Here is a 25,000-nt window from a genome sequence, read left to right on the forward strand (position 1 = left end):
CTTTGTTCATTTGACACATTGACCAAACACTGAAATAATCTTTCACTTTCATTCACATCGTCTCGTAGATTCATCATTTCTCTCGTGTGTGACCATCAATCCAACTCTCTGATTGACAGAGTCAAGTTAAAGCCACAGTATGTCACTTTTTACACAGAAAATAAACTAAAATAAAAGCATGTTTTTAAAATGTGGTTGTGTTTATTGCACTGGAAAACTTTAGTGAGTGGACTTGCCTCTCCACAAACCTGACTCGTACCTGGTCTTTTCAGCACGTCTCAAAATACAATAAAAAATACTTTTACTTTTCAGTCCAGTTGAAAAATGTAGTGGAGTAGAAAGTACAAATACCTGCTCTCAAATGTAGTGAAGTAAAAAGTATGTACTTTAAAATGTACTTAAGTAAAGTCCAGATACCTACAGTGTGTACTTAAGTACAGTACTTTACTGCTTTTACTGTGTTATGTTCCACCACTGCTGCTTATTATTCTAGTCAAATATGCATCATTCAAACTCCTGTTTTACACGACTCAGTTAAAACTGTAGAAAAATCACAAAGTCTTACCTTCAAACTGATGCAGGAAAATTAAAACCAAGAAACAAAAGTATTTTGAGTCGATCATTTTTACTTTAGTCCGGTTCTTTTGAGTTTCTGAAAGTCGAGTTTCTTCCTCTTCCTTTTTCTGGTTATTTCTTGTTCTCTTAATATCTTTTCACGCCCACATTAGTTTCACACTTCTAAAGCTGTGAATAAACAGTTTAAAGAGTAACTAATAGTAACGCACGTTTGCTTTTACATCCCAGATTAGCCTAGCCCGGTGTTCCGGATTGTCTGGTGATCAGTTTAACTGGTAAAGGCGGGGCCACATCTGGAAGCATGGGGGGGCGTGTCCTCTCGGCTTCCATTCACTCCCATAGAGACACAAAACTGCCAGAGCTGTATTTCGCCTTCTTCTTTAATGTGGCGTATTATTTCCCCATTGAAAAATAATCCAAATGTATCCAGCACATGTTCCCATCAAGACCTGGCGTTTGAAAAAACAAACGTTGCTCTTTACTGCAGCGCATGAACGCGCTCAACCACTTGATCTGGTCGCTGCTCCAGACGCTCCTATAACCAAATAAGTACCATATCGCTATGTTTTATAACAAATACAAAATGGTCAAGCACAAAATGCTGCCCGTGTCTTCACTGTCATGAATGTAGTGTTTGTGTTATTTTTTTATTTTTGTGTATTGGCTTATATAATGTGCCTAGTTCACACAATTTGCAACCAAAATAGGGACTGACTCATTGGATCTTTTGACACAATCACCCAGAGTGAAATCTTACACTACATCTTGCTGTGAACACAACAGGTAGACTACATCTTCTGCTTCCAGATCCAGATGTGGTGGGCGTGTCCACTCAGCTGTAGATGCGGTGGGCGTGCACCTTAACCACTTGATCTGGTTGTCGCTGCGCTGCGGCTGCTGCTGCTGTAGACGCTCCATGTCAACAACTAATATGATTCTTGTGCTGTCTTTCAAGTCGCAAACTTGCCGATAAAAATACTCAAACTGTTGCCAGTCCTGTTACTCTCAGGGGTCTGCGTGTGTAGAGATAGGCCTATATTATATGTACATATATGCAATGTGACATTTCACACAATTTGCTGCCTTAATATGGGTCTAAACTAGGTCTAAACTAGGATAAAACCAGATATAAAACATCTTGCTTGTAGACTACAGGTAGACTACATCGCCTGCTTCCAGATCCAGATGTGATGGGCGTGTCCACTCGGCTGCAGATGTGCGTGCATGTGCCTTAAGCACTTGATCTGGTTGTTGCTGCGCTGCGGCTGCATACATGCCTTTTGGACTGGAGGCTTTTTGTAGTCACTGAAGTTTATATGTTCATTGTGTAGTGTTTTTCAGTGATCTTGATACTAAAACATTCTTGTCTGTTTCTGGTCAGATGAATGTATATTCTGTATCACGAAGCATATAATAAGCAAACGCAGTCACATTTTTTATTTATTCTAGACCAGCCAATTACACAGGGCAACAGTGCATTAGGGATGACAAATACGGAACGTGTAAAAGACTTGGCCTATATGATAGTTATTTCTTTTGTACCTGACTAAAAGGATTGGGAGCATGATGCACGCCCACCACATCTGCAGCTGAGTGGACACGCCCAACACATCTGGATCTGGATGCAGGCGATGTAGTCTACCTGTTGTGTTCACAGCAAGATGTTGTGTAATATTTCACTCTGGGTGATTGTGTTAAAATGATCCAATGAGTCAGTCCCTATTTTGGTAGCAAATTGTGTGAACTAGATCATTGTACACATTATATAAGTCTGTACATGTCTACACAAACACAACATTCATGACAGTGATGACACGGACAGCATTTTGTGCTTGACCATGTTTATTTGTTACACGACATAGCGGTATGTCACCTGTTATAGGAGCGTCTGGAACAGCGACCAGATCAAGTGGTTGAGCGCGTTCATGCGCTGCAGTAAAGAGCAATGTTTGTTACTTCAAACCCCAGGTCGTGATGGGAACATGTGCTGGATACATTTGGATTATTTTCCTATGGGGAAATAATACGCCACGATAAAGAAGGTTTAACGCGACAATACAGCTCTGGCAGTTTTGTGTCTCTATGGGAGTGAATGGAAGCCGAGAGGACACGCCCCCCATGCTTCCAGATGTGGCTCCGACTTTACCAGTTAAACTGATCACCAGACAATCCGGAACACCGGCTAGATACTTCCGGTGGCCGTGGGCCGACCGAACATGCGCAGTAGTGCTCTTTTCTCCCACGGGCACACGCGAATGCACGCGACCACACGCACGGAGCGCGGGCTCGTGTATCACGTGATCGCTTTGACCAATCAGAGCGAGAGGAACTAGAGCGGAGCAGAGCGGAGCCGGAGCTAACGAATATAAAGCGTTTTTTTTAAGACAACTGAAGGATTTTGAGCGAGAAAAAGTTTATGATCTAAAAATAGGTAAAAATCGCCACAAAATCCGACATTTTTGAAAGTTGTAGGTCCTGTCAGCCGAACACGAGCAGGTTGTGATTACATTGCCTCTATGAGAAAAATCTTCTCTCGGCCCATGGGATTTTTTCGACTGTAGAACCACTGAGTGACACTACGTCAACTCGAGGCAGCTACAAGCAGCAACACTGTATCCAGTTATTTTAATAGATCCATGACTCTGCCTTTCACAACAGAAATAAACCGCAACCGGAAACATATAACCTTCTGTTATTACCACAATGATTAACATTGCGTCATATAGATTTTTCAATCTGACAAATTAGAAACAGTACAGACGTATGTCTTGAAGACTTATACCTCACTCATGGTCCGAATACGCCGCTCGAAAAAATACTTTCCCATAAAACATTGCGGCCAACAGAAGACGCAGCGCTTCATGTGTATATATAGTGCGCCATCTACTGGAAAACGCCGGAAATGCAGGAAAATGTTGGCCGCAATGCTTTATGGGAAAGTATTCTTTCGGGCGGCGTATTCAGACCATGAGTGAGGTGGAAGTATTCAAGATATAACCCAGCACTTTTTTTTTTTTTTTTTTTTTTATATTGCAATATCTCCTTGATGAAGATGAGACGCGGCTGTTCTGTTAAAAACTCACTGCGTGGGACAGTGTTTCCAAGGAACCAGAGCCGATTGTGGGTCTGAGGTCACTAGTCCAGTGTTTGTGTCAGACGCAGTTACGTCTCTACGCACAGAAACCTACTTTGGGTTTGTTAATTAGTAATGAATGTAATCGACGAAATTCTTAATGATCAATTATCGGTTAGTCGACTAATCATGCCTGTCCCTACTTCTTATATCATCAAAAAAGGAGATGTTTGTGAAAAACAGACTTTATTAAAAAGCCCTGTACATAAAACATTTACTGATACTGACACTTTAAATGATGTCAAACTGATAAAAAAGTAAAAATACAATAAGCTGTGACTAATGTGCAGATGTTACAGCTAAATCACTCCTGCAAATGTAATAAACAAATCAGTGATTTAACTTTACTGTGTGATTTTTTTCTTCAGTCAGTTAACATTAAACGTATTTACAGTATTAAGCCTTTGTAAAAACGGTACAAAACATTGTATTTACATGACTTAAAAGGAAATATTTCATGTACAAAGTAATTCAAATTGCTTTACAGAATAAGAAAAACATTAACATCACAATACAAATAAACATAAAATAAAAACACAAAACATAAATAAGCATCACAAAATTACAAGAAAAGGATATTACAATTACAAAGTGAACTACGATAAATTACATGTTGATGAAAACAACAGTGGCCTGAAAACAAAGCCCTGAGGGACCCCACTGAAGTGACTTTTACAATACAGTCTCCTTTAGCTCAAATACATTATTGTGAGAGGAGAGACTTTGTTTTATTGCTGAGTTTCAGACGCCATCACAACATTCTATCAGCCAATAATATTTAACACAGACGAGGGCAGATAAAATTAGTTTTGTTAAAATGCAGATTTCTTGTTGTAATACAGAGAGTTCTTGGGTCTTGTCACTAACAGAACATAAATAATCATCATAAAATAAAATAAAAAGAGAAGAATAAAAACCTTTCAGTTGTTTGTGCAGCTCAACAGAACAGTTTTGAGCTGGATTTAAACATTGTCAAAGCTTTTTTTTTTACATTAACCATTATAATGTCTCTTTATCAGAAACTCGACTTGTTTTGTACTTGACTTGTGTTTTGTATCATTTGTCTGAGTAGTCCTGTACATTCATTTTATTGCAGGTGTTTTTACCTCTAAACTTTCTTTTCTTAATCTAAATTATGAAGAGTAAAGTTTGATGTGTTGTTTTTATTATTGTAACACCATCTCATAATGCACAAATGATAAATCTTGACCTTGATCCTTGTGTTCAGTCTTGTGGTTTCTTTTTCACTTGGCTGTAGATGTCGCTCTGCTCAGACTTTGCTGTGTTCTGTCGCTTCACTTCAGAGTAAGTTACGTCATCATTTTCTTTAAGCTGTAAAAGTTCAAACAAGAAATTAGAAATAAGAGCTTCTCCATTATTATTATTATAGAAAGAAGAAAACATTTGTCGCCCTCCACTCCACAGAACCACAACCAAAGTGGACAAATCACACCCTCGCCTTCAGTCGCCTACATACGAGAACAAACATTTTACTCGCGTCTCCAAAAATGACTCCTCGTCGTTTGTTTCATTATCTCCATCTTTCTCTGTCTTTCTTTTCATCCCTGTTCAATATTTTTCCATGGTGTCTCTGACCTTGCCTCAAGTGGAGGAGTCGCTGTGTTGGACCGTTGTGGTGAAGAGGAGCTGAGCCCGAAAGATGAAGCTCTTGATTTACCGTCAATCTACGTTCCTCCCCTCACCTCTGGTCATGAGCTCTGGGTAATGACCGAAAGGACGAGATCACAGATTCAAGCGGCACAAATGAGTTTCCTCTGCAGGGTGTCTGGACGCTCCCTTAGAGATAGGGGGAGGAGCTCAGTCACATGGGAGGAGCTTGGAGTAGAGCCGCTGCTCCTCCACCTCGAGAGGAGCAGCTGAGGGGAGGACATCTGATCTGAGGTGTTCATGACCCACCGAGAGGAGGCCCCGGGGAAGACCCAGGACACACTGGAGGGACTATGTCCCTCGACTGGCCTGGGAACATCTCGGGGTCTCCCCAGAGGAGCTGGAGGACGTGTGGAAGGAATAAAATGGATGGATGGGTCTTTTGAGGGACCCAAGTTCACTGCACTTCATGTCTCCTGCTCTGTGCTGTGTGCAGACGCTTGGTGCAAAACACCCGACACTGTACTGCCAACTACTGCAGTGGATGTGCAATTACACTTTATTCTAGTACAGCAAAAAAAAAAAAAAAGCATGTTCAGACGTGTTTGTTGTGTTGTTTGTTTTTTGATAAAAAGTTTCATACTGTGGCTTTAAGTGGCTTTTCAATATATATATTTTTTATTTTAGTGTAACTAAATGTTATTCTTAATTTAAGTCATATTTGTATAAGTTATTATTTTTCGCAGACTATTTAATAAAACACAAAATATAAACAAGAGAATGAACAGGGCAGAAATGTATTGTCAGTTTATCATTTTAGAAATATGTTCATGTAAACATTTTATTTGTCCTTTTTACCTGTATTTTAGCTCTGGGTGTGTGGTGCTCAATCATTGCATAAGTCACTCCATTTTCTGGATCATCCTGTTAAAGAATAAAAAGTTACACACAGTTCAGTGTTATATCCACTAGAGGGCGCTCTCTGATCACACAAGTCTATGTTTTCAGCTCGTTCCAGTCCATATTAACAATGACAACAAAACAACACATGTGGAGTCATTAAATCCAGATAATTCTACTGATAACTCCAGAAAGTATCGGCCTAATCACACAAAATGAACCTTTAGTTGACTTTAATTCTTGAATAAGGATTTGAGCACTCACCGTAGCATCAGCGGCAGGTGAGGCACCTGTCAAAACAAAGTCCTGTGTCAACAATTAGAATATTAAAGAACCTAATGTGAAAAACCTTTAAGATTTAACCATGTTTTATTCACTCATCATTAACTTGTTGTTCTGTTCTAATTGATTCATGTGTTAGTTGAATAATCCTGTAATGTTTTGCATTTGAGGATTGAGTAAAAACACAAAACACTCTGCTTTGTACAAACTTGTGATTATACAAAAGTTCTAGTAACACATGTGGGGTTCTGCTGTTTTGAACAGGAAGTCACTGGACCTGTTTCTGTGATTAAATTTATGGCAAAAATGTGACAAAACAAAACTGTAAAAAGTAAAATTATAAGTTTTTTATAGTTTAATGCTTAAACTGGCAGTATTAACTGTAACATATTTAGATCACCATGTTGGCCTTTACTGTTCAGAAAATGCTTTAGTCACCATAAACAGCACATTAAAATGTTTTTGACACTCCCCCTTCAGAGCACAACACAATCAGCATGTGTCCCACTACATTACACTAAACAAAGTCTAGTCAAGTTAAAATTACTTGAATTAAGAAAGTTTTATCATGATTTGAGTCTATTTCACTTGACAAGTAAAATGATCTGCCAGTGGAACAAGACTTTTTGTACTTAAAAGATGAAAATACATCCTGCTACAACGAAAAACAACAACTTGATTGAATTAAGAAAAACACACTTATTGGTAGATTGATAGATAATTTTACTTGTCAAGTTGAATCGACTCAAATAAAGCAAAATGTTCTTAATTTAAATAATTGTAACTTATATAGATATTGTTTTTTTTCCAGTGTAATGAAACTCCTGCACATCACATCAGGTTTGTCCAGTTGCTGTGTTCAGTTTTGTGTTATGTTTTTATTTATTTATGGAGAATTAATCCAAAGATGTTAATTTTGTCTTCTTATATACTTTAACTTCTTGGGTTCTTTTTAAAGACAATGCAGTAAAGTGTATTTGCCTTGTTGACATGTTTCGGCTGCTAGCTGCAAGCCATCTTCAGAACTGTCCTCTGTGTTGGTGGTGACGTGTCGTATATCAGCTGTTGTTACTTCCTGTAGGAATGTCAATATCCCAGCTGGGCCATAAACAAAGGCAGACAACAAGTTATCAATAAAACCAACAAACCCCGGAAAAAATCACAACAAACCAACAGAGGGCAGCAGCACCACAAGAACACAATCACACTACCGAACATCAGAGGAATAACTGAACCCATCCAGAGAGCCATGAAAAAACACAACATAAACACTGTAGTCAAACCATACACAAAACTCCACCAACACCCCAAAGATAAAATCCCACAAGAACAAAAATGCAATGCCATCTACGAAATTCAATGCAAATCATGCCATAAATCATACATAGGGGAAACGGGCATTTCACATCCGAAATAAGGAACACCAAAAGGAATGCGAAAAGAAAACATCAGGGAGACTCACCAGAACACAAAAAGATAAAGCAGAACAGGAAAAACTAAAATCCGCCATATCAGACACTGTAAAAGGAACAACCACATTCTGGATCAGGTCGGGGCTCGGGTCATTGGATCAGAAAACAAGAAGTTCAAACGCTGGACCAGGGAGGACAGTGAAATCAGGAAACGAGGCACGGACAGAATTAACCGTGATGACGAAGCGTTCCTCCTTTCACACACCTGGGACACCCTCCTCCAGAGACACCGGGCGACGGGAGGCGTGGTCAGTCTGAGCGACCTGCAGGTCCATCAGGTCTGACCACGCCCACAGGAAGTAACAACAGACAGATCTGAAGATGGAGCAGCAGTCGAAACATGTCACCAAGATAAATACACTTTACTGCCTTGTCTTTAAAAAGAACCCAAGAAGTTAATTTATGGAGAATTGTCGCGTGGGAGCATGGGGGATGCAGGCTTGTGGGCGGAGCCTCGTACAAAATCTTACAGCTAATATCTGGGTTTCACGTGACGTCACAGGGCTGTTTGTCAGCAGGCAAAATCAGATGGAGGCAGGAAGTGAACTGACTGGAGGAAAATGCCGATGTGTTGTGTAGTTTAGGGCTGTGCCAATCGTTCTAACCGAGAGAAGGAAAAGCGATTTTTTTATAGTACTGAATATAATCGTCCACAAAGGTCAGAAATGGGAAAAGCCGACAGAACAACGCCGTAAAAAGTGGATTACAAACCTGTTTGCGGTCAGGAGGAGCAGATTTCGCTAATGCTCGTGTCTGCAGTGAACACTTCGTCAAAGGTTTGTTACAAAGATAAGTTGTTTTTTGTGGTTTACCTAAACATAAACGAATCTTTAACGACTAAAGACGTTTGCTGACATTAAATAGTTCAGATAGAGGTTACTGCCGATACACTGCAGTTTTTCCCATAACATCTATACACATAAAATAAGAGAAACACCCACCCCGGCGAAAACCAAACCATAATCATCATTTAGGCGTTTTGTACCAAGGTTGTGGACCCATCCACTGACAAAAAAAGTTCTATGCCTCCAAACTTTTGTATTTTGCCTTCATCTGTTGTCTGGTGTAGAACGATGTCTGGAGAACTAAATAGTTCGTGATCTCCTCTGCCTCGATTGTCGACAAATCTTTTACTTCGGTTGAAAATTCTCTCATTTTCAATAAAACAGGGTCACGCCCAATATATTTGTCGACTAACTGCTCGTACTTTTGCCTCGCTACTGGCTCTAAATCCTTACAATAAGAACTCTTCTCCGTATCTGTGTTCTCCAGAGCTGTGTTTGTTTGTCGTGTTTGTCTTCACTTCCTGCCCTCCACCTGAAATTCGCGCATCATCATGATCACGTGACTGAAACCCTCCTATTGTAAGAAGGGTTTGAATAGGGCTCAAACATATTACTCAAACATCCATGGACAACTCTAAAACATCTTCAGGCATGTTTTTGTCAGGGAACAATGTTATAACATGGGAAAAAGCTTAAAAAAAAGATTTTGCATAATACCCCCGCTTTAATCCCTGATAAAGAAAATAATGTATTTTTTAAAATTACACTAAATGACTAAAATACAAGAACTGGTAACTCATGAAAAGTATGAAGTCATGACATTTTAGTTCTGTGTTTTACCTTCTGTTTCTTCAATACTTTCTGTAGTTTTCTTTTTGGATTTTATTTTGAAAAACAGCCCCAGAGCTACAGCCAGGAGCACCAGCCCTCCACCCACGACTGCAGAGATGATGTAGACTGACAAAGAGGTGGGAAAACACATTCATGAACGAAGAGTGAGAAGTCTTAAACGTGCTCTACCTGATGTTTACTGTCTTAAATACACGAGAAACACAACGAGCTCAGTTTGCACTGGTCCACAGTTCTTCCTCACTGACCTTATGCATTCTGACGATCCTAATTATTCACCACGATGACTTTATAAACACTTCATAACTTTCACAAACCCGTGACACTAAAGCTAATAACAACTAGAATGCTAACTGTGCAATTACTGATTATAAAATAATTTCTAATTAGATGCAGTATTCTTATCCATTTATTACACAATGAATTGTAAATGTAAAGTAAATACCATAGCATAATGGATTTTAAATGGTTTACTACTTATTTATGGTGTGCCCGTTGTGCACAAAATGGACATTCCACAAAATGTTCAAATTTTTTGCATTCTGTTGAATAAAAATGAGTTTCTTCTCAATAAAAATGTACACAACTGTGCTTTTAGTATATTACAGTCTAATGTCATAGTACTCGAGACCGGTCTTGGTCTTGAGACCATTTTTTACAGTCTTGGTCTAGTCTCGGTCTCAATTAGTTCTTGACTACAACACTATTACATTCTATTACTATGACTGAATGTTCAATAAAAACATGTAATTGAAAATAACAGTGGACCTAAAACAGAGCCTTGTGGGACCCACTAAATGGACGAGCTAAAATGAGTGTTGTTGAAATGTAGATTGTTGCTGTAATATAGCCAGTTTTTAAGTCTAGTTTCTAATAGAAATGATCAGGTTCAGTTTTTGTGCGTTTACCTTTTGGATTAATTCAGTAAAGTACAATGTAATCAATAGAAAAAACATGTCTGGGAGTATGACATCATCATGCCATTTTTGGCTCAACTGATTCTAAAAAAGCAAATATATTAAGGGACAAAATGTTTCATGCAGTTAAAAGTTGTTTTCCTGTGCACTTTGGTGTTTGTTTGAAATGTGTGTGTCGTACAATTTGTGCACATCCCACAGAGCGTCTCATTTCTGTCATACAACAAATATAACCACAGATTTTACTGTAAATGAGAGCCAATAATTCTTTCCTCACCTGTGTCTCTCATCAGGCTGTACTCTGCAGACACCTGGACCCTGCCGTTCTCCTGGTACTGACAGGTGAAGGTCCTGATCTGTGGACTCTGGAGCTCCACTGTCAGATTAGACTCACAGTTCTTCTGAGTTACACCATCTCCAGACAGAACCGTACCGTTTATGTCCAACCAGAGAAAACCGTCTGGTTCACAAGAAGGAAGGAACCCATATTTCCACAGTTTGCACTGTAAGGTGATGTGTCCATTTGGGGTTTGGTCGAGGTTGGGTTGAGCTACAGAAACTGAAAATAAAGAACAGTGTTTTTATTATTATATTAATTTGTCGTTTTAATGTTGTTTCCTCAGAAAATAAGAAACCAGCATTTGTGTTTTGTTTCATAAAAATCCTTTGGGTATTTCCCAGTTGGTCTAATACATGCATCACGAATTTTGGACTTCCAGTCACTGAGCAATCCACACTGGGAAGGATTTTCTGAAAAAGTGAACATCAAACCTCCATGTTTGTTTTCCCAGTGGAATGTGTCTATTGACAAAGTCGATCTTTTCAAGTCTTTTGAACCATTTCACTTTTGTTTCTGGTTCTGATATTGTCATATTTTAGTTTCGGAATTTGGACATCATTAATTGTGTGGTTGTTGGATCCTAACAGCGGAAAACGGCTCAGGAAATGGGTTTCGGAAGTTTGCAAAATCCATAAATGCAAAAGTGAATCAGATGTGTGCGACTGCAAACCTCCGTTCAAACCGTTTCTCTTCCCAACAGAATTGAAAAATAGTGAAAGGTGAAGGTGATGGGCAGGATTAATCCACAGGAAGAACCAAAAAGGAAACATTTGTCTGTCTAAGAAATCATCCTGAGTTTACAGAGAACATTTTGTATGTGGAGCGACGACAAAACAAAATCCGGTTTGTTAATGTTGAGGAGCAGAAGACAAACAGACTGAGCTGCACTTTCTTGTTCTTGTGGTTTTACAGCAACATCACATCTTGGTCTCTTTGCAGTGGAAGGTGTTTCTTGGTGAACAGCTGGCAGTGTTGGGGAGTAACAGATTACATGTACCAGAGTTACGTAATCAGAGTACAAATTATGAGTAATTGTATTCAGTTACAGTTACTGTTTGAATGAGTGGTAATTGGATTACAGATACTTGGTTGAAATAAATGGGATTGCACAGAGGTATTGTCCTGTTTTCACATTTTGGGCAATATCCCCCTTTTTTTTTCTGTCTAAACCAGGTCTAAACCCAGGTACAAACCCAGGTCTAAACAAGGTCTAAACTAGGACTAATACAGGTCCAAACCAGATCTAAACCAGGACTAAAACCAGGTCTAAACAAGGTCTAAACTAGGACTAAACCAGGATTAAACCAGGATTAAACCAGGTCCAAACCAGGTCTAAACTTGGTCTAAAACCAGATCTAAACCAGATCTAAACCAGGACTAAACCAAGATTAAACCAGATCTAAACCAGGACTAACCCAAGACTAAACCAGATCTAAACCAGGACTATAACCAGGTCTAAACTATGTCTCAAACAGGATTTAACGGGACTAAATCAAGATGCACGGACCGTGTCTCCTCGTCTTCTATCAATAATATTTTTAATATGGTTCAGTAAAGTCTGTGCTTTTCATTTTCTTTTAGCAGACAAAACATCTTATGTTACAATATCCTAGTCTTTCTCTACAGCAAATCAAGTAATCCAAAGTATTCAGATTACATTACTCACTGTAAGTAATTTAATGGATTACATTACAAACTACATTTTGGGGTATGTAATCTGTAATCTGTAGGGGAATACATTTTAAAAGTCACCTTCCCAACACTGACAGCTGGAGCCTTTCACTTTGGTGTTGACTTTTTAAATTCTTAAAAAAGGTTGAGCGAGGGATCGGGATTTTGCTTTGTCGTCGCTCCACATACAAAATGTTCGCTGCAAACTGGGGATGATTTAGGCAGCCAAAAATTTCCTTTTTGGTTCTTCCTGTGGATCAATCCTGCCCATCACCTTTCACTATTTTTCAATTCCATTGGAAAGGGACAGTTTGAACGGAGGTTTGCAGTCACACACATCTGATTCACTTTTGTATTTATGGAGTTCGCTTGAAAAGATCAGCTTTTACAATAGACACATCCCACTGGGAAATCAAACATGGTGGTTAGATGCTCACTTTTTTGGAAATTCCTTCCCAATATGCATTGCACGATGACCGGAAGTCCAAAATTCATGATGCATGTATTGGTCTCATCTCTCTTCTCATGCATAAACTCAAAACACTTGAGGAGGAGCGATGTTATGAACTTCAAATTCATTTTAACAAAACACGATATAGATGATCTTTACAGCTGCTGTTTTCATTTAAATTGTTTAAAAGACACAACTTACCAGAGAGAACACTCAGGTAGATAAATGTGAATGATTCATATTTATTTTGATTGTTCAGTGTTCCACAGAAGTATTCCCCGTAGTCTCCTTCAGTGATGTTCTTAATAGAGAGAGAACAGTCTGGATTCAGAGTCAGTCTGGTGGATCTGGGACTGTTCTCAATCTGACCTTTCCAAACTAGAAATGTATAATTTCTGTTATAGCGACTCCAGTTCACTGTGGAACAGTTTGGCCCATAATGTTTTGCTCTGTCACAGAGCAGAGTGACGTCTTCTCCAGTTCTCTTGTACTGATAGATTTTGATGAAATCTGCACTGTCTTCTGAAAAAACTGAAACAAAACAAAACATATGCTGTAAGACTTCAGAATGAAAGCACCTCCATGAACAAAGCAAAAACACTAGACGTGCTCAGTGTTTGTAAAAAGAACACCTGTATTCTCACAGGGCGAGTACAGGAGAGAACATTGTGGGTGGATTTAATGTGAGACTTGATGAGCCGTTCAATGCACTTCATGATTTCATGATGATGGCGTCGGTGCCACAGGGCTGTAGTCGTTGAAGCAGGATGGGGATGGTTTCTTTGGAACAGGTATTCTTTGGTATGATGGTGGCGGCTTTGAAGCAAGTTGGGACAATGACTTGCTCCGTGTTGAAGATGTCTGTAAAGACTTCCTTTAGCTCCTCTGCACAATCCTTCAGCCCATGACCTGGGATGTTGTCTGGACCTGCTGCTTTGTGTGGGTTGATGGTGGTGAGTGTCGTCTTCACGCTGGAGGCAGACAGACATTGAGTCTAGTTGTGGAGAGGGGGTGTGGTTTTCTGTGGGTGGGTGTTGTTTTGTGCTTCAAAATGTGCACAGGAGCTGTTCAGGTCATTGAGCAGAGAGGTGCTGCAGCTCTGTGTGATGGCCTGGATGCCCTTCCATAGGCTCTTTGCATTTCTGCTGTCCTTGAAAAGGGAGGTTTTCTTGTTCCGGAGTATCAGGAAAGCAAAAAATGAGAACACAAACAAGTTTTCTCTCAATGTTCTCAGGCCAGCTTCTTCCTGAGCTCTGAAGACTTTGGCTGTGTCCCAATTCGAGGGCTACAGCCTCCGAAGGCTGGTTTTAAGGCCGCATACGTCACTTCTGGTGAAACAAGGCCTGTCCCATTTCATTTTTATGTCATGCAGCCTTCAAATGCAGCCCTAAAACCGGCCTCGTTTTCATGGAGATGGGGCCACGAACGGAGGACACATCCGAGTATCCTTCGCAGCCTTCAGTATCCCAGCATGCACCGCGCGGCGGCAGTGTTCGAAAACACGGAGCGAAAACAGGGAGCAAAAAGCCCGTCCGGAGGGCGGAGAAAAACATGTGAATAACACTTTTAACTTTAGGAAATCATTACTAACGCAACTGTAAACGTAAAATACGACCATAACTCCCACAAAAATGTCAAATAAGTTTGTTTTTAACTGCGTGAACTGCAGAGTTTTGAGCTAAAGTTTGCCTAGTAATGTGCAGCTAATGCGATGTCCGCACAAACTTTCATATTTGGACAGATTTCCATCAAACACTAATCATGTTTTTACTGTTAAGGGAAAAGAAGCCCACAGACTGATTTAAAGAAGCTACGAGGAGAAAACTCCACGTTTTCACGGACAGTGTAAACATGTAAACAGTTGGTCAGTGTAGCTCGGAGTTAAGATGAAAACACACATTATTTCATACATTCAACTGAAAAAAGACTCAGTCTGACTCTATCAAAGCTCATATTTACTTGTAAATCACATAATATAAACCTCCAACGTGTGCATTTCATTCAGGGAATACATTATCTGCTTTTAACAATCCGTGCATGTTTGTAAAGTGAAGAGTAAATAATCCTGCCTGGACAGGTCAGATTTATGATGGACATGAGGCTCGTTTAACAGATTTGTGCAGACACTGGTGTAGATACGACCTGGTGTAGATACGACCTGACTGTGTCTGTTCGGTCTGTCACATCTAATGTTATAACAATGAGAAATCTGTTTTACATGAATTTTCTTTTCTCATCTGCAGCCTCCTGTATGAGGACGCGACACACTGCAGGGGCCACAGAACTGTTGGCTGACAAGATGCTTGTGATTCATAAAATGGGTCAAATGCAGATGACAAAGTAAAGCCAACACTGAGCTGGAGGTGCTGACCCAGACTCCTGCCAACAATTAGGTCTGGGGCATGTTACATTGAAAACTCTACTAATAAAAAGAGCTACAAATGAATCATGCTCATGTTGAAATTATGATTTAAATTGTGAAAATATGTATTTCTCAAATGTGTGGGATTCCTCTGTTGATTTAGCTGTTTCAGATATAAACTGCCTTTGAATCTGAATGTACATCAAAGTTTAAGTTCAATGTTAAAATACGTTTATTGTCAATTCTTCATACGAAAAACATATCAATATATCACTCCCTTGTGTATACTGTAAATAAATAATAATAAATGTAAATAGTGCGGAGGGAGTCCAGGTGTTCTTTGGGGCTGCATGCTCTGTGAAACTTATTTTCCTCTAATAGTTTTGTAGTTTTCTTAATGTGTGTGTCATTACAGGTTTTCACTCTGCAGGACAGAACTTTGAATCAATCAGACGTAACAACCATTCTGCTCTTCCTCCTCCAGAAGACGAGAGACACATCAGACTGAGTGGTCCAAGTCCACTGTCCATGTCTCCACTGTCCATGTCTCCAATGTCTGTCCATGTCCATGTCCATGTCCAGATGTCTCTGAGGAGCAGGTCCAGAGTCTCATATGATCTGAACAAGTGTGTGAGACAGAAATGAAAATATCTGCTCATAAGTGTTTCTGAATGTTTTTCAGTCTGTACTGACATTTGATTTATGGTGAAATGTGCCGTTTATTTGGTGTCTCTTTTGATAGTAACTAATTACATGTACTATAAGAATGTACTATTGTACTGCAGATAAACTGTGGTGTTCCACATGATCATATTTGGCAAAGATAATTTGTTAATTTTTGATTGTCACTTGCTTCAGCAAAGAGGGAACACAATGAGATTTACTGACATACAGCTGTTTGTACTAACTTGTTAATGCAGAGTGTGTGTAATGGGTTTAATATTTGACTTCATATTATGATAAAGTATTTCCAGAAGTTCCTTGGATTGTTTAATAAACCATCTTTTCTCAGGAGAGATGTCTTTCTTTCTTTACAAACTGACTGTATAAATGTAATCCCTGGTCAATATAAAAATCCTTAATAATGATAATATTTAGTAATGCATATCTCATCACAGTTTTTTAAAACTTTAAGATAATTTAGTCTATTTAAAATGTATCCCTTAAATATAGATGTTTTGTTTTGCAAAAGTTAAACATACATTTTTGTTTTTGGCCATATGATTTGAATGCGAATTATTAAAATAATTTGGTCACAAAATCCGACAGTTTGATGACCTGTGCGTTTTCTTTTTACTGATCCGTGTGCGTATCTGCGCGGAGCGTGTTAGCGTTAGCATTAGCATTAGCGCTAGCAGCGTCCCTCGGTTGCTGGGCGACGGGGGAGCGGCTCCGAGGGCTAGACCTGTACCATTTCTGCAACGGCCTGGCGGTCCACGGAGTGCGGAGTGCACAGCCTTCGGAGGCTGCAGCCCTTTGAATTGGGACACAGACTTTGTCTCTGACCTTCAGCAGCCTGTGTACTTCCCCTGTCAGCCATGGCTTGTGATCAGCCCAAGTGATGATGCTTTTTGTGTGGGTCACATCATCGATGTTTGGTGATGTAAGAGTCACAGTGTCTGTTTACTCCTCAATGTTTACAATGTTGTCGTGTGTGGCAGCTTCATTAAACATGACCCAGTCTGTTGTGCCAAAGCATCTTGAAGAGCAGACAAGGTCCCCTCTGGCCACACTCTGACCTCCTTCAGAACCGGTTTGGGGACTTTCACCCTCTGTTTGTGTGCCGGTATCAGCACAACAGTGATGTGATCAGAGAGTCCAGTGTGTGTATGCTCATTTATGAGAAGTACAATTTGTGTACATCTCATAGAGCGTCTCATTTCTGTCATACACCAAATATACACAGATTTCACCATATGGCAGTTTAGTAAATAAGAGCCAATAATTCTCGCCTCACCTGTGTCCCTCATCAGGCTGTACTCTGCAGACACCTGGACCCTGTCGTTCTCCTGGTACTGACAGGTGAAGGTCCTGATCTGTGGACTCTGGAGCTCCACTGTCAGATTAGACTCACAGTTCTTCTGAGTTACACCATCTCCAGACAGGACCACGCCGTTTATGTCCAACCAGAGAAAACTGTTCTGACGACGAGAGGAGAATCTCCACAGTTTACACTGTAAGGTGATGTGTCCAGTTGGAGTTTGGTTGAGGTTAGGTTGAGTTACGGAAACTGAAAAGAAAAAAAGGTGTTTTTATTATTATATTAATTTGTTGTTTTAATGTTGTTTCCTCAGAAAATAAGAAACCAGCATTTGTGTTTTGTTTCCTAAAAATCCTTTGGGTATTTCCCAGTTGGTCTAATTGGTCTCATTCTCATGCATAAACTCAAAACACTCTGTTCAACCATGTGAGGTCACAAGGTGGTGACACTTCAGGAGGTGTGATGTTGTGAACTTCAAATTCATTTTAACTCTCAGATGTAACAAAACACGATATAGATGATCTTTACAGCTGCTATTTTCATTTAAATTGTTTAAAAGACACAACTTACCAGAGAGAACACTCAGGTAGATAAATGTGAAATATTTATTTTGAGTGTTCAGTGTTTCACAGAAGTATCTCCCATAGTCTCCTTCAGTGATGTTCTTAATAGAGAGAGAACAGTCTGGATTCAGAGTCAGCCTGGTGGATGTGGGGCTGTTCTCAATCTGACCTTTCCGAACCAGATATGTATTTGTATCTCCGTTATTGTGATTCCAGTTCACTGTGGAACAGTTTGGCCCATAATGTTTTACTCTGTCACAGAGCAGAGTGACGTCTTCTCCAGTTCTGTTGTACTGATAGATGTTGATGGACTCTACACTGTCTCCTGAAAAGACCATGAAACAAAACAAAACATATGGTGTAAGACTTCAGAATGAAGGCACCTCCATGAACAAAGCAGTGTTCAAAAGAACACGTTCATTTTTCATTTAACTTTGAACTGAACGCATCAGATTTGTAAATCAAGAACCTGAACGTGAATTTGTTAAGATTATGTGAGATAAATGATGTACGTCACTGTTGGGTTCAATTAAACGTCAGAATTTGTTTTTACCTGATGAATCAAGTGAAGATCTGCTGCACTTTTTAAACTACTGTTCTTTCACTCACTGCCCACGGCTCCTCCACCCAAAAACTGCACAGCCTCACCGGAGAGCATCTGTGTGTGCAATGCATCTTGGGTAACGTAGTGTAAAGTAGGGATGGGAATGATTAGTCGAATAATCGATAATTGATCGTTTAGAATTTCGTCGATCACATTCATTTTTAATCGACAAACTGAATGTATGCTGCTGTGTGTAGTGTGAGGAGACGAGACTGCGTCTGACAAACTCTGGAGTCTCACAGTCCCATGTTTGGGCTCTGACTCCTTGGAGACTCTGTTCCACTCAGTGAGTTTGTTTAAAGCACATCAGTGTTCCGAGGATGATCGGGTTTTTTGAGTGTCCCAGTTTTGTCATGGCAGTATCGGCAGTATTCCAGTTACTGTAACATAAAGTTGAGTCACATGTGTCCAAAAGACAAACAGGTTTCAGTCTTTTCATCACAACAGAAGCCAAAATAAATAATGACCAACATAAATAAAGTGAAATGATATTAAATAAAGATCTGCACTAAACCTGCACACGTCTGATCTCTGAAAACATGAACCATCTCCAACGCGACACACACACAGAACACACTCACCATCATCATCATCACCATCACCATCATCATCATCATCATCATCCCTCTGTCACAGAAAGAACACTCATATTCCACTGAGTCATGTCCTTTAGTCCAACAGAACTGAACCGCATCAGCGCACAAGGAAAGAACTGTTTTTGTTCCAGCGTTTACAGTTTATGCAAATGAGTCATGTGGTTTTAAGTTTTGTTTCAGTAAAACATAAACAAATGTGTCAAAGCTGCATTAAACACATTATAATGTCACACGGGCTGATGTGGCTCTAGAGACGTTATGTTTATATGTTGTAAAGTTGTAAAAAATTGAAAGTCAGTATGAAAAATAAGTTCAGCCTTTCATTTACATATCTCACCTAAAAATAAAATGAACTGAACTTTGAACTAGTCCATGAAAAGTGTGAACTTGCACAACATTGCAACAAAGCAAAAACACTAGACGTGCTGAGTGTTTGTAAAAAGAACACCTGTATTCTCACAGGGCGAGTACAGGAGAGAACATTGGTTTTATAATTGTAAAAGTGTAGAGTTAGTGTGTAGATCGTTTCCCATTTGAGAGAAGAACTCAGCCTAAATATGTAGAGTTTATGTGTTAAACACGTGACAAAGAAAGAAAACACAAACCCAGGTCTGTTTTTGATCAGTAAACAACATTATAACATACACATACATAAAGGCCCTTTAAGTGGACCAATGTTTTGAGAGTAAAAAGTGATATTTCTGGGCTCAAATCCAATTCAAAGTGCACTTTGTTCCTAAACAACAGTCATATATTAACGTTAGCGCTGTGAGAAGCTGCGGCTGCTGCAGAGTATTGACATGGAGGTGAGATGTGTGCAGCCCGACCTTCTCCTGTGAACACAGTCTGTACAGGGAGGATGTATGGAACCAGGAACCTTTGTGCTTAAGGCAGGAACCTCGACCACTCTGCCACCACTGATCAGTCAGCTGTTAGTTTGGGGCAGCAGTCTCTGTGCTCAGAGACATGCTTTTATATCGGACACAAAACCCCATTGTAATAAAGTCGTATATTTTCAATTGTTCGTCCACCACGTCACAGTTTCAATAATGTTGCTTAGAAGTGGATTTTAGATTTGACCAAATAAACAGCAAGTTGAATCTATAATGCCATTTGCAGCTGTAATCACTTCCTGGTGTAACTGTTGTGACTTGAATGTTACTTCCTGTCACAAAGCTGTGTTTGCAGTCTATAATAATAAAACATATTCAAAAGCAGCAGCTCACCTCTGGACTGAAGCAGAGAGAAACACAACAGGAAGAAAACACTCTTTAAATCCATATTTCTTCTGTTCGATCGCAGACGTCTCTTTCTGTCGCTCTGTCTCTTCCTCTTTGTGGTTCAGCTTTTGGCCGTCTCCCCTTTTTAGACGTTTTACAGCAAGAACTGAAATGTGTGAAAACACCTCATCCTCAGTTTGATACAACTACAACTAGAACTACTTATGTTGCTGTTTTTGTTCTCTAATCCATAACACAGACTGAGCAAAGACTTAATTAATAAAGAACAAAAAGTTTGGAATGATGAGGCCTAGTGACCTGATTAAGGGCCCATGGTGTTAATTAAAGCCACAGTACATAACTTTTTATTTAACAAATAGATGAAAATAAAAGCAGTTTTTTTTTTCATTGTGGTAGTCTCTCTAACCCCTCCTTGAGGGGTCTGAGTGCCCGAATGATCCCGGGAGCTGTGTTGTTGGGGGCTTCATGCTCACCCAAGGCAAACAGGTCCTGGGGGACGGGCCAGACTAAGAACAGTTCAGAAGCCTCATATGATGAGTTCGACACAGAGGCCAGTGATGTTGCCCAGATTGGTGTTACCAGGGCCCCCCCCATGGAACCAGGTCTGGCCACCAGACACTTGACGGCGAGCGATAGATCAGCTCCGGCCTTTTAGTTTGAGCTTTGTAGTTCCAGGGCAGGTGCAAACAGTAAAAACACATTATTCTGATTCAAAGCAGAGTTTGAGAGGTCACCTTGTACTAAAGACACATGTAAGTTTACAGATTCACCAATGCAGAGTGAGGAAATACTGCAGAAGAAACAGATTAGAGCCCACGTGAAGGCGACCTAAAGAAATGTCAACTTCCCAAAAGAGAAGTCACAGATTTTAAACCTTATCCAGATTTTGGACTCATGTTTGTATATTGAGAAAAAAAGGGAAACTCAAGCTCCTACTATTTGTTTTGTTTTTCTAAAATTAAAGGTTGTATAGATTAGGGTGACCATATTTCCATCAAATCAGACACAGACTTGGATTCTTACAGATCTGTTTCATTTTCATAATCAGGAACCTGAGGGGAAAAACACACAGATATTATTTCTCTGTTCATGATATTAATTGTAATATTAGAATAAATGGCACACAGTCTACTGCCTTAATCTTATTTGACTGAGCTTTTTACTCATGAATTCCTCCACTGTCCCACACAGGCTGCTTCCATGTTCTAGAATCTGATCAGGTCATAATTTCACAAACAGGGCAGATCTGTGGACTCTGGAGCTCCACTGTCAGATTAGACTCACAGTTCTTCTGTTTTTCAGACAGAACCTTCTGATTCTGGTCCAACCAAACTAAAGTTCCAGCTGAGCAGGTACGTCCACTGTATCTCCACAGAGTGCACTGTAAAATGAGGCTTTGGCTTTCGGGCTCTGGTGGAGCTGGAGACACTGAGATTAAACACAAAACAAACTGTATTAGAATTTGCAGACAGAACACCTTAATACATGTACACTTTTAAATTCATATTATTCAATGCACCGTCCCAGATTTCACAAATCTCTAAACACAAGTCTGTAATTATATTGATGATCACTCTTTGTTATTTTCAGTGTCCAGTCGAGACTTCACTGAGACGGGTTCAAATGATCCAGTGAGGATGTGATTGGGCGAGTATGTAAATAAGTCTAATGACTTCAAGAAAAATACAAACAAACAACTAATGAAGTACAGTTCCTCAAACACTGTAGTGTCATTTTACTGTTACAGAGCAGCTCTGGAAACAGCTTCAGTCCAATTAAAGCCAGAGCACTAAACACTGTTGAGGTGAGAGGATATTTCAGAGCAAATGTCTTCTGTATTTGAGACAAGAGCAGCAAATAAGCAGCTCTGATTGGACACAGAAATGATGTGTTGTGTCGTGTGGCCAACCACTTCTCCACTGACTCACTGGTCACAGAGCAGTGTCCATCATGCAGAGTTTTGATTGGCTCTGACTGGATGAGGAGGGGAGCTGTTGTTGCTCTGTGAGCTTGAAAAGTCAAAACAACTGAATCTGATGGAAACTTTAAAAATGACTCACCAGTGAGAACGTTCAGATACACATTTGTGTCTAAATCAGTTCTACCCTTCTGACGACAGAGGAATAACCCAGTGTGTTCTTTAGTGACATTCTGAACACTGAGAGAACAGTCTGGGTTCAGGGTCAGTCTGGAGTCCAGGACCTTTCCTCCAGAGACTTTAGTGATGGATGATGAACTGGTTTTATAGTGAAGCTCCATTTCACATCAGAGCAGGTGGGACCAGGATGATTGAGTCTGTCACAGGGCAGAGTGGAGTTTTCTCCTGCTCTGGAGAAACGATCGATTTGAACAGTTTGTGATCTGACTCCTGCAAAAAAGAAAACATGATCATAAAACTGATGTAGTAGTAGTATGAGTAGTAGTAGTCGTAGTAGTAGTCAATATGGACTATATTTTTACCTTTCTTTATTTTCCAGAGCAGTCTCTGATCAGTAAGAAACTTGTTCTGAGGCAGATATTTACTTCACACACAGATGGACATTTCTTCATTTCACACAGAACATTCTTGTAACGTGTCAGTGAAATATGATCTGTGGTTCTCTTGAATCCAGAGCCTCGTGTTTCTGCTCCTACACTCACACCAGTTTCTCTTTATTGTCTCTAGTCTCTACAATACTTCAAGTGCATGTGACAGGTTCCACTCATTTCACTGAAAACACACTCAGAAAAATCTTGCCTAGTTTTTTCAACTTTTATATTTTCAGAAGTTTATAATTTTACTTCCTGGTTGGACACGAAATGTGACATATGGAGGTAATTAGCAGTGATAATGTTAACAAGGCCAAATATATGATGAGACTGAAGTAATGGTTGTTGAGTTTTACTTCCTGTATTACTGATTGTTTGTCCCACAACACTAAGAGGCGTTACCTTCAACATCCTCGCTCCTGATTGGCTCTTTGGTTTCGGGTTCTGATTTCCAAATCTAGTCCCTGTTTGTTTTGTCTCAAGTGACGCTGTGGGTGACGTCACTCTCCTTTATTCACTTCTGTTACAGTCTGTGGTTTGTGCCTCATGGATTTTTGGACTTAGTCTGGGACAAGAGCGTCTGACAGCTTTGACCATTTGAAATCAGTTGTAAATGTAAATATAGTGAGTTGTTTGAGCCCGGGCCTGATCTTACAGATAATATCTGTCATAAAGTTGTGAAGAAATGGCCTGGTCTATTTTTTCATCCAACAGGAAACCACAGTGTGACGTGCACAGTTTGCATCATAGTGTGAAGAAAACATGCACTGAAACTAAAAACTATAACAACAAATAACCAAGAGAAACAAATATTCTGAAAATAATTCAAGTAAAATTCATAATTATATGACACTTATAAGGCAAATAAAAGTCAAATTAATGTTGGGTGGAAAATGACAGATTGCTTTTTATTAACTTAGTTGTGTTTTACACGACTCAGTTAAAACTACAGAAAAAACATCACATCACAAAAAAAATCAAGTCTTACCTTCAAATTGATGCAGGAAGATTAAAAACAAGAAACAAAAGTATTTTGAGTCAATCATTTTTACTTTAGTCCGGTTCTTTTGAGTTTCTAAAAGTCTAGTCTCTTCCTCTTCCTTCTTCTGGTTAGTTCTTGTTCTTTTCACGCCCACATTGGTTTCACACTTCTAAAGCTGTGAATAAACAGTTTAAAGAGTAACTAATGGTAACGCACGTTTGCTTTTAGGTTTAATATCTTGTACAAACTCAATCAAACTTTAAATGTGGATTTCTGCATCATTATCAACACAAAATAAAAAGTGTAGTGACTTTGACTTCCTGCTCCTCATGAAGCACAGACTGTGGCCTTTGTGTACTGGCCGATACCGATATCAGTCCGATACTGCAAAGTCTCAAGAAGTAGACTAAGGCTACACAATTTTGTTATGATACAAGAGCAAAAAATACATCTACTAAAAGGCCATCTGTAAGAAATATCTACAAGAATAAATTTGATTTTGAGAAGCTAGTGTTAGTTTAGTCAGATGTGTTATGGTCCTGATGATAAGTTGATTTAACTTTTTGACTTTTTACCACAGTGTGTGAATAAAACCACAGTGAGGCCTGTAAAAAGAGGCTCATGGGTAATTATGCAGAGTAAACAAAGTCGGAGTTAGTCTTCTGTCCGTCTGCACTCTCTGTAGTTATTTTACCAAGTTGAGCGTTCCACACCAAAGGCTAAACAAAAGTGTCAGAGTAACACAAATGTCTTTTCTGTTGTAATCATGAGCTTGTTTTAAGTGTGTGCAGAGTCTCCACAGTCTGTATTTAACCTGCTCTGGTGGATCAGCCCCATGTTCCCGGTGCCTGTGTTTATGGACCGGGTCTGAGCGGTTCCGTGTCGCCCTCTGTGCACTGGACCCGAAAGAGAGAATGTGCTGTGGGCTACAGGTCCGGGCGGGTTGCTCCTGTCCTCTGCGCTCGAGACCTGCGGCTGGTTCAGAGGTGATGCAGTTTGGTTTGTTATAATTATAAATTGTTCTGAGGCGGTCCGTCCTCCGTGCACTTGGTTCTCATCGTTACAGCTCATCTGACTCCGGCTTAAACCAGAGCTGCTCCCGTTGGTTCAGGAGTCTAGTTTTGATCTAATCGACTGTAGCATTTGTCACACTATGCT

The 25,000-nt window shown here is 39.7% G+C and overlaps 1 protein-coding gene across 2 annotated transcripts; it reads right to left on the reverse strand.

The window, feature by feature from the left end:
• Positions 1–3,878: 3,878 nt before the first annotated feature.
• LOC129410506 (uncharacterized) lies at positions 3,879–23,956 on the reverse strand. 2 transcript variants are annotated; one of them, XM_055158823.1, is made up of 7 exons: positions 23,849–23,956; positions 22,392–22,699; positions 21,575–21,759; positions 10,800–10,875; positions 6,482–6,507; positions 6,176–6,241; positions 3,879–5,041 (listed from the first exon to the last, which is right to left on the reverse strand). In XM_055158823.1, the coding sequence occupies exons 2-7, from the start codon at positions 22,588–22,590 to the stop codon at positions 4,934–4,936; spliced, it is 660 nt and encodes a 219-aa protein (XP_055014798.1). In that variant the 5' UTR covers positions 22,591–22,699; positions 23,849–23,956; the 3' UTR covers positions 3,879–4,933. The 2 variants fall into 2 exon arrangements, with proteins under 2 accessions (XP_055014798.1, XP_055014796.1); XM_055158821.1 differs by lacking the exons at positions 10,800–10,875; positions 21,575–21,759; positions 22,392–22,699; positions 23,849–23,956 and adding exons at positions 17,304–17,576; positions 17,898–18,215; positions 20,317–20,432.
• Between the last annotated feature and the right edge of the window lie 1,044 nt (positions 23,957–25,000).

Source organism: Boleophthalmus pectinirostris, unplaced genomic scaffold, assembly GCF_026225935.1.
Source record: "Boleophthalmus pectinirostris isolate CB_2022bp ecotype Guang Dong unplaced genomic scaffold, ASM2622593v1 HiC_scaffold_2269, whole genome shotgun sequence".
NCBI classification, from domain to species: Eukaryota; Metazoa; Chordata; class Actinopteri; order Gobiiformes; family Gobiidae; genus Boleophthalmus; species Boleophthalmus pectinirostris.

Coding starts and splice junctions, on each gene's coding strand:
- LOC129410506 (XM_055158821.1), bottom strand. CDS start 20,371: ATGGATTTAAAGAGTGTTTTCTTCCTGTTGTGTTTCTCTCTGCTTCAG. Junction 6,508..17,303: donor CAGCCTGATGAGGGACACAG/GTGAGGCGAGAA, acceptor TTGTTTTGACAG/GTGCCTCACCTGCCGCTGAT. Junction 5,042..6,175: donor CACCCAGAGCTAAAATACAG/GTAAAAAGGACA, acceptor GAACTTTTACAG/CTTAAAGAAAATGATGACGT.